At 30.8% G+C, this 10,785-nt stretch overlaps 1 protein-coding gene across 1 annotated transcript; it reads right to left on the bottom strand.

Annotated features, from left to right (window-relative positions):
• Positions 1-3,748: 3,748 nt before the first annotated feature.
• Positions 3,749-4,369, bottom strand: LOC111896982 (protein RALF-like 24). The gene has a single exon (XM_023892957.2). It carries the CDS (start codon positions 4,285-4,287, stop codon positions 3,922-3,924), a length of 366 nt encoding a protein of 121 aa, XP_023748725.1. The 5' UTR covers positions 4,288-4,369; the 3' UTR covers positions 3,749-3,921.
• Between the last annotated feature and the right edge of the window lie 6,416 nt (positions 4,370-10,785).

Genomic DNA, 10,785 nt, shown 5'->3' with positions numbered 1-10,785 from the left:
CTCTCTCTATATATATATATATATATATATATATATATATATATATATATATATATATATATATATATATATATAATATTAGTCATTGTTATAATAGACAAATATTATGCATTTTATTTTTGAAATATCCTGGTAAAAAAGTTATTCAATCACGTGGTAGCAAGGTTATTTGGACATCATTATATACTTAACCAAGGTTCCAAAAATCTTGTAATTTTCGAATTACAGTAAGGTTATACTAGTTTAATTGTTCATTGTATTTTGTCATCAAAGTATATGAAATAAGTTTTTTATATGATGCATGTACCCTGTTAATTGTTAATTGTTTTCTACATTATACAAATTTACTATCTATAAAACACATCAAAAACTACACCCTAATGTAAAACATTTGTAAGTTCCAAAGCAACACAATATACAAATAATGATAATGGAAAATAAGTTGAAACTAGAACACACATTGGGGAGTTCATACCCCTACAACTAATACGAGGACCTTATACCTCTAATTTTTAATATACATGGACTTTATACTCCTCATACCCATTCGACCAAGACCACTACTTCGTAGGAGGTTGCGTGTAACAATTATCAATGATTCGCATATCGTGTAACAATTAAATAAATTCTTAAATTCTTCACATCAAATAGCTTTTAACATTTCAATTAATGACAAGCATTCATAAACATTCAACAACTATGACATGTGGTCCGACTTGGGAAAACCACTATATATACTCACCTTGTTAAGTGGGTCACCCAACTATGAAAACTCCTTTTGCTCTTATGTTTGCCTTTTTCCTTATTCCTCCTAATTGACTCTTATAGCGTTCATGAACAATAATTCGACAATTCAACACCATCCATAATACAATCCTATATATTATTGTCCATTTGACATGTGGTCATTTTTATGACAATTCCATATTATTTCTTCATATTACCACATTGGTCATATGAGAATTTAACATGGTATTTGGATGGGTGTTAGTTACTAGTTTACTTCATGATATAATTCATAACAACCATATGAAAAATTCCATAATTTGACTCTTTTTATATTTCAGTCTAATCACAAGTATTTAACCAATTTCTAATAAACTTTCCATATTCAAGAACTTTAATCATGCTCTTAAGCATGAGTTGTACCTTATCCTTGGTAGTGCATTAACCACTTGTACCATATTCGTGATTTACGATTAAACTAACCTTAACATGTGCATGTTCATGAATACATGTTATCTAGTATCTATCTCGGATAAATGAAAATCAGGTGTTAGAAGCTTGATGTCCCAGTGGTGTTATTTAATTTATCTTTGTCGTTTAGAAACCTAACGAACAATGGATTTATGTTAATAGATAACTATCGATTATTATTATTATTATTATTATGTCGTTGTATCAATTTATAAAGAATAAAAGAGTTCTTAGAGCAACAATCGTCACAACCATTATCACAGGTGCGAGTTCTAAGGAAACGAAACGAAAAGTTAACTTCTTCTTCTTCTTTTTTTTTTTTTTTTTTTTTTTTTTTGAATATGTTTTTTGTCAAAGTGAAAGTGATTATTCACCTTTTTACTTTAACACAATAAAACAACACTGTTATTTTAGTTGATATAATTTTGACTAGAAGTTATGAATCAGAAATTAAAAAAGTGAATGTTTTCTAAAACAAACTTTAAGATTAAAAAGAGTATTTCAAAAATGTTTTTGGGAATTGAAATTATTAATACTTCTATTGGTGTTTGTTTAAGACAAATAAAATATACTTTTGAACTGTTACATGAGTACGGTTTGTTAGGTTGTAAACCAACAAATGTGCATCTTAATTTATCTACTATAATTAATAATAAAAGTGTTGATGATAATGATGAGTTATTGTATAACTTTACTGGTAATCAACAACTTATTGGGAAATTAATATATTTGTCTTTTGCAATTCAAACATTAAGTCATTTCATGTAAGCTCCTAAAAATCTCGTTTGAGATTAGCTACTAGAGTTCTTAGATACTTAAAACTAAACCCTCGTAAAGGCATTATAATAAATAGGTCCAAAACTTTATAGTTAATGACCCATTTTGATGCTGATTGGGAAAGGTGTTTGAGTACTAGGAGATCACTTATCGTCTTCTATCTGTTTCTTGACGATTACTTGATATATTGGAAAATCAAATGTTGAATATATAGCCTTGACTTTTGTCACATGCAAAATCTTATGGGTTGTAAATTAAGTTGCATATTTGTTCACTAAATCTCTTAATGCAATATTCTTGCTTGTGGGAGGATATTGAGAACTATATATAAGCTAGGAAATCTCAGATGTTGGTTAATCTTTAGTTATTTATTTTAATATTGCTGGTTTAATATTTTGTGTCAATGTTGCACTAACAATTTTCATTGTTATACACTATTGGGCTTAAAAGATGTTGGACTTGGAGTTGGGCTTGGAGTTGCTATTGATGTCTATACAAATTGTTTATACTTTTAAGTAACATGCTTCTTTATCTTTGTCAAGAGGTCCACCTATTTAATCCATCATTTCATCAAAGCATAATGTTATATAAAAACACAATCTTAACATTTTTGGATCACTAAATGTTACCTTTCCAATTGCATCCTCCTCGAACCAGAGTTCTACTCCACTTCAGAAATTCTACTACTTTGTAGCCTCATGTGATCATAAATGATATTGTATCACATGGCCACTTTTTGTTGTATCCCAATACACTATTCACCAAAACATATCTCTTCTTCTTCAGATGAAATTGAATCTATATTATGTATTGATAGATCAACACTTGCAACGTGTTTTTTTGTTGTCTCCTTTCATTAATTACTATTTGGTAACTAAAATTTTGTTCACAAATCACACGGTGTTGCTTAGTCATCATATGTTGTGCTCATGTCTTCGTCAATGAAAATTTTGGAGAAATATATTTGGGATTTGGAATGGCAACAAAAGCAGCTATAATTTATAGGTTTTCTTTACAAAAATATAATTTAATTAACCTATGTGGTTCCTTTTTTAATGATCTTCTTGTGGATAGTTTTAATTTTATTATTTAATTATTTTGTATTTCGACAAATTTATGATATCAATGTGCATGATTTATTCTAATTCTAAAATAGTTTTAAAAAGATTTTGTAGACAAATTACAAATGCAATGACCAGGAAAGTATTTACATTTTTTTCTTCAAATATATATTTGTTACATAGTTGCCATATATGTGGTCAATATTTTAATATTGAGAGTATTCTTTTCTTTTCTTAGATAAATAAAATGCTATAAACATATGTGATGTCAAGTGTATTTATGTATATAAATCCAAATTTAGTTGATATCAATCTTGAATCTTGATGCATAAATGATACCTTATTGTGATTTTTTAGAAATTATGATGATTAGCCTAAGGTATTTGTTTGAATGAATTGGTACAATCATCCGATTAAACGAATCCAATCTTATTGCCATTTTTAAAATACGGGTTCGAATAATTTACAATCTTGTAAATAATTCCTTTTTTTTTTTCGATCCATCAAATAGGGTTCTTAAAACACTTCTATTTGGAAACAACAAAAATCTTCAAAATCCAAAATTGACATTATAAATCATGTGATCATGTCTCATAAAGATCTTGACAGTGGATCATTCTGTGAGGTAATGCCAAATGACAAAAGTGCCCCTGCTCCCCTATCCACCATCGTTTTAGGGTCACAAAACAGTACATAAAATACATACATACACCTTAAGAACCAAATTAACTTGCATTTAATTATAGGAAAGTAACATTGTAACAACAACATGAATGATCTCTCTAAGTTAAAGTAAACCAACATAAATCAAGAATCCACGAAACATGGATACCCCCAAATAGAACCAAAAGAAAGATTAAAACTTTACCATTTGTACCCCTCAAGATTATGTGTTTATAGCATCTCTAGCACATCTTGTGATGATTTCACAGCCTCTATTATAAGGGTTAGCGACCCCTTTGCCCTTACAATTGTAGTACGAAGCTCCAGGTGTACCACAAGGTACAAGATCCCTCTTTAAAGTCTCATAGCTTATGTACTTTTTCTCCATTAACAAGATCCTCCTACTGATCTCAGATTCCATCATTTCATCTTCTGAACACCCGCCAATCGTCCCACTACAAACCCTTTTCACCATTGGATCGAATTCATTGTTTGTTAGAAAATTAGGGTTTAAACTTGAAACCCCGGATGAAATCTGGAAGTGGCAATGTAAGAAGATGAAGAGGAAGAGTAGAAGGGGGGACTTCATTTGAGGGTTTTGAGATGATTTTTGCAATTTGGGGTTTTTAGAGTGAAAATCTAAGGAGGATTTTGATCACAATTAATGAAAGAGTATGAATGTCGTAGTCTCTCACCTACCAGGAAGAAAAGACCACCCAGTAGTGGGTCCCTTATAAAATCAACTTCTACTTTATTTTAAGTAAAGCATTTGTTTATTCATTAAAGTTTGGGAACAAGGTAATCGTTTTTTTTTTCTTATTTGAAAATTAGTTATCTTGTTTGGAAAAGACATTTCAGATTAATTGCAACCGGAGTTGGTTAAATTTGAAGTAAAAGTATAAAAATCATGTGTATTCTAGAATGGCAGCGTACATTACATACTATAATAAAAGCCTTCCGGAATATAGGAGTGAACATTTGGATCAAGGATCAGTTTTGGAGAATATTATAGACCGTGGACAGGACCGGATGAGACTTACCGGGTCCAGGTCCGGGTTTTCCGGTTCTTAGATCCATATGGACCGATACAACTTTACATGCATACGGTACAACTTGTTAAAACGTGTTTTGAGTTTGATACAACTCGTTAAAACGAATATGTTGTTAGGTTTGATACGTTACAACTTACAATTCGTTAAAATGAATACTTTTTTGGGTTTGATGCGGTACAAATCGTAAAAATGAATGTGTTTCTGTTTCTTATGCCTTTTGGACCGGTCAAACTTTGATTGTTTATACTGTTTTTATTTGTTTAAATGATTGTAACTGATTGAATATAACACAAAAAATAATAAAATTATAGTCTAAACTCTTTTACAAACTCTAAATTATATGTTGGAAAAAACCAAATGTCAATTCGACTTAAAACAAATAAGATATAATTGTTTACAGAATTTCACAGAATACAAAAGTTTGAATTTTTTTGCTGAAAAGCTAAAATATTTTTGTTTTTATATCTCATCTTTGAAGAATTGCAACTCATCGAATATAACACCAAAAACAATAAAATTATAGTCTAAAATCATATACAAACTCTAAATTACACGTTAGAAAAAATCGCATGTCAATCCGACTTAAAACGAATGAAATATGATTGTTTAAAGAATTTCACATAATATAAAAGTATAAATTTCTTGCTGAAAAGCAGAAATATTTCATCTTTGATATCTCATATTGGAAGAATTGTAACTCGTCGAATATAACATCAAAAACAACAAAATTATAGTCTAAAAGCATCTACAAACTCTAAATTACACGTTGAAAAAAACTGCATGTCAATCCGACTTAAAACAAATGAGATATGCTTGTTTAAAGAATTTCACAAAATATAATTTTTTTTTTTAAAATAAGTCGGTCCAAAACCTGTTTTTACCCGGAACCGGCCGAACCGGATCGATTTTGCTCAAATCCTAGAACCGAGAACTGGTCGGGGGTAAAAAAAATGGTCCGGTCCGGTCCAGTCCACATGTCCAAATGCTCAACCCTACCAGAATGTATGAAGTTTTAGAGTAATATTCTGGACTGGAGAAAAAAAAAAGTCTAAATGATGAGTTCAAAGTTCTTATTCATTTGTTTACTTCTTTATGCATTCTAAACTTGTTTAGAGTTCCAAATCTACATTTATATTATTGAGTATAGGTTCATGTAATAAGTATTTTAGAATACTTGATTGTAGTGGAGGACTACAAGAGAAAATAGACCAATCTATGCATTATATTACTTCAAATAACGCATGTTTTGTTGTCAATTTTACTAATGATATCAACTTTGGTGGGTTGATTAACTAGGTGGATTCCTAGTCCAACTTAAATACTAATCATATATAGCTGTCTTTTCAATGTCTCAGATTAAACATAGTTATGTAGAATATTGACGACATAATGCCATTTACTTTGTAAGTATGCTTCCTAAAACAATACAATTGTTTGTTATTAATCATTATGTGGAAAGTTTTGTAGATCAATCTATATGGGAAAACTGTTATGGTGACAATACGTAGTATGATGTCGGGAGCAACAAAGTATGTAACTCATTACCTATGATGTTGGCTCATCGGGTGTCTGTACAAGTGGGGAATGTTACGTATAAAGGTAAAGAAGTTGCTTATATTGGTCCTTCTTTATGATCATAGACGGAGCTTGCTTAGGGCAAGGGGGGGTTGTGCCCCCCTCCCCCCCCCCCCCCCCCCCCCCCCCCCCCGATTTTTATGTCAGAAATAGCCCTTACTCTTTAGATTTTATACATATTTAGTCTAAAAATATAAAATTTATGTTGTGCCCCCCTGCTCTCCGATTTTCATATATATTATACTCCCCCCCTCCCCCCCAAAAAAAAAGTCCAAGCTCCGTCACTGTTTATGATGATGATGAATCAGAAAACTAACAGTCAAAATTGAAGATGTTGGTTATGATATAACATACTTGCACACTACAAACTTGTTGAAGAGTTCAAGTGTTTAACATGTAAGGATGATACAAAATTCGATGACGAAAAAATTGAGCCCTGGTGACCCTGTAACGTTAATTCTTCATTTTATTTTTCCTATTCTAAAGAAACTCAAACAACTCACTCGGGAATGTTTGAGTTGTTATCTTTGGTTGAATTGTCGATCCAATAATATAAAGTTTCACTACTCCATCATCACCCTAATTAACTATAACCACACTATTATTAAATCGCATGGTTCGATTTCTAATTTTAGTTTGTTATCCTAATAAGATTTTGGGTTTTATTTTGTATTGGATATTACGTTGGCCTATTAGCTAGTCTATAAATTTTGTCATTCCCTTTCATTGTAATTGTACTTCTCATTTAATAATAATATGAAACTCTAACCATTCTATGTCTTTTACTTGTTTGTTCACATGGTATCAGAGCTACATCTGATCCTTTGAATAAATTTACAACTTTAGGTATGGTTTTCTTGCTTGTGTCTGTATTCTGTTTGATTTGATTTGTTCGTTTTCATTGATTTTGAGGGTTTCGTTTTGTTTGGTGGTTTTGGTGATTATTGTTGGAGTTTTGCTTTGCTGCTATTTGGTTTCATTTTCTATCTGTTGGTTTTGGTTTACTGCATCTGGCAATATGGCACAAGATGATTCTCTTCAGTCATTTAGTACACAACTCGATGGCAAGAGCTATTCCTATTGGAGTTATGTTATGAATAATTTCTTGCGAGGGAAGAATATATAGGGTATTGTGACAGGTAACAAGAGCAAACCAAAAAATGACAAGGATGCGAATTATGCAACCTTACTGGATTCATGGGAGACCAATAACTCCAAGATCATTACTTGGATTAATAATTTTTTTATCTAGTCTATTGGTACTCAGTAGGCTCAAGAATCATATTAAAGTGATATTTTCTAATTAACATATGATACTAATGGGTCACACTAACAACAACTTGACACGATTGACTATTTATTAGAAATTGATTTTAAAAAATATTTAATAAATGCTTATAATTAATTGGAAATTATTTATTACATGGAAATATTAATTTTCATTAGTATGATTTATTAAGCTATGTACAACATTTTGGACTATAAAGACTTTTTTTTGTCTTTTACCAAAAAGTTAAGGTTTATATTTTATAAAAGAGTTTATAAAATTCACAAACTTTCTATTTCTTTTATTAGTCAAAGCCATGACTTCCTATATGCTATACAAGTTGTGGGCATTTGATTAAACAAATGGAAAGTAAGACATGCCTAAAAGCATGGGGGAGCACTTAAACTTTAGGGGACATGATATGCTTAAAGTGATAAGGACCTAAGGATAAAGAATTAGCTTTATGAAGTGTGAAAATTTTCATATTGGTAATCATAAATTTGAAATCCTCTCTATCTCTCTTATTCTCTCTTGCTTTTGAAGATCAAGAGTTCAAGTTACTTGTATATTTACTCTCTTGAAGTTCATACTTTGGTTATGAACTTCAAGCTTAAGAGTTAAGAGTTTTAGACTAGCATCTACATCAAGCCGAGCCATTGTTGGTGTCTCTAAAGTTCATTATTCTTCATCAATGTCTAAGCCTCCCAAGAGGATCCAAAGAACTACAAAGGTTGTAATTTCTTCATCTTCTTCTTTGGTTGTGTTTCAATCTTTCTACAATTTGCAAGAGGATCCTTGGTGGGTATAAAGTTGTTTTATATTTATTCTAATCTTAAAGGCTTCTATTGCTAAATATTATGTTTTTGAACTAATTTTTGAATAAAAACTCAACAACTGGTATCAAGACCCACCTTGCAAGTTTGGTTAGATTTTTTGATTTTTGGAAATCTTAGTTTTTGGAGAATATGGATAAGTTGGTTTTATATAAAAACAAGTTCATACATATTTTCTATGACAACTTTATAATTGTTATTATTTTTATGTGAAAAAAGTTTCATGCATCTTTTATCATTTAAAGAAAGGTTGTTTCATGTGTATGTTGATATGTATGATGTGCATAAACTAGCCAAAAACCATTGTGTTTGTTGTTTTTGTTATTAAAATGGTTGTAATAATTTATTTATTCATATGGTATGTAATAAATTAAATAAGTTTGTTTTCTTGGTTTTTGTAAATAATTTAGAAATTATATAGTAAGATATAATTGATAATCGATATCTACCCGGGTTGAATTCAAGTGGATGAAATAAAGGATATCTAACCATCTATTTGTTTTACAACTTGGATCATAGACTTTGATAATTAATGTTTTTGGAAACTAAAAGGGTATTGATACTGGCATATTTATACACATTTTTAGGCAATATTTTAATACATTTTAAGTAATATTTTAGTTAATTGCAAAGATATGTGATACTTATTGTATTAAATTATATTTTGCAGCCAAATAGGACACTCTTGAAGAATAAGGACCAGAAGTGACAAGCATTGGAACTATGGAGGATTGGATCTTAAAAGAAGAAGATTTCAAAAAAATGAAACCAAGCTTACGTGATGTGTGTAAAACCCACTAGTTTTAAACCTACTTTTAATTATCAAATAACACACAAAAGGCAGTGAACCTATCAATTGTGGTATAGTTCAAGCAAGTAGGGTATCGAACACAGGGAACGGCAAATTAAATTAAAAACTAATTCTATCTAAATTACTTTAGCAATTAAGGGTTTTTTCTCTAGTTTTACAAGACTAGAAACTTATTAAACAAAACTAATGCAAGGCTAGAAAAGAACAAATTAACTAGATTCAATAATGGGAAAGAAACTTCTGTTTAGTTCAACTCGGTTAACTTTATGGTTGCTTTTAAGGTAATAGTGCAATGGATTAATTCTTTCGTTGGTTACCGATTCAAGTGATTAAGTTGTGTTCACTACCCTAATCCTTAGCAAATAAACTAATTCAAACAGTGGCCAATTGCTTAACTTAATTATATTTACTAGATTAATTATTCGGGTTAAGTTAGACTTGCAATAGCTAATTAAATTGTTATTTTTAATTAACCTCTTGTTCAATAGTCATCTTACAAGCTTGCACATGAATTTACTCAATTTACTTATTAATCCTAGTTTCATATTCATTAATCCTAGACATATGATTTAGTGGTCACTTATCATATGAGGTTGATAATTAATAGATGTTCATGCTAATTAACTATCTTCCTATTAACAGAAAATAAATTATCATTCATACACAAGGTTCTTTAGCAAGCTAATATAACAATTAATCACCAACTTAGAATTAATCCTACCAATCAATCAAACCATATTGTCAACTTTGTATCCCCAAACAGAAGTATAAAGAAATTAGTTCATAACTAAGGTGAATAACAGCAAACAAATAAGTTCAAGTTGCTTAATCATATTGACAAAACAAAAGAATTAAGTAGAATGATGAAATTACGCCTTAATTACTCCCGGAATTGGATTCTAGCTTCTTTGGTCGACTTCTAGGGTTTTTCTGGCTTCTTATTCGCAGCTTAACACCTCTGAAACTTCCCAGAATTCTCTCCTTTTCGCATTAGAGAGTTATCTTTATATATGCATACCGACTCGTCGAGTCATATGGCGACTCGTCGAGTCCCTCTCACATTAGTCGTAACCTGATAACTGTCTTGACTTCCGAATGCTTATCTCTCTGCATCCGCGACCGGACTCGTCGAGTCAAGAGATAACTCGACGAGTAGAAGCCTTATTCTGGCTGTTTTCTTTCTTCTTTCCACTCTTGAGCTCTCAACCGCTTCTCTTGCTTCCTTTCGCTTCCGAGCTTCATCTTTGGACTGAAAAACACAATTTAACACTTTTAAGTACCTTTTGTCCATAATATGTGATAATTTAGCCAATATATGAATAATAAACTATACTAAATACACACTAAATATGCACATATCAAAATACCCCACACTTGTCTTTTGCTTGCCCTCAAGCAAAACTGAATTTTAACACATTAGAATCACGTATAATAACTCCAATCCAACCCAGCCATTACGCCAAGACCGCAACGCATGCATTTGTGTCTAAAATTTTTCCTAAAGAACCCCCCATATTCCAAATACTCACAATCCTCATAAACATTCACC

Source organism: Lactuca sativa, chromosome 1 (genome assembly GCF_002870075.4).
Source record: "Lactuca sativa cultivar Salinas chromosome 1, Lsat_Salinas_v11, whole genome shotgun sequence".
In the NCBI taxonomy this organism is placed as follows: Eukaryota; Viridiplantae; Streptophyta; class Magnoliopsida; order Asterales; family Asteraceae; genus Lactuca; species Lactuca sativa.
The sequence above is the reverse complement of the archived record's forward strand: the minus strand, read 5'-3'. Positions and strand labels throughout refer to the sequence as shown.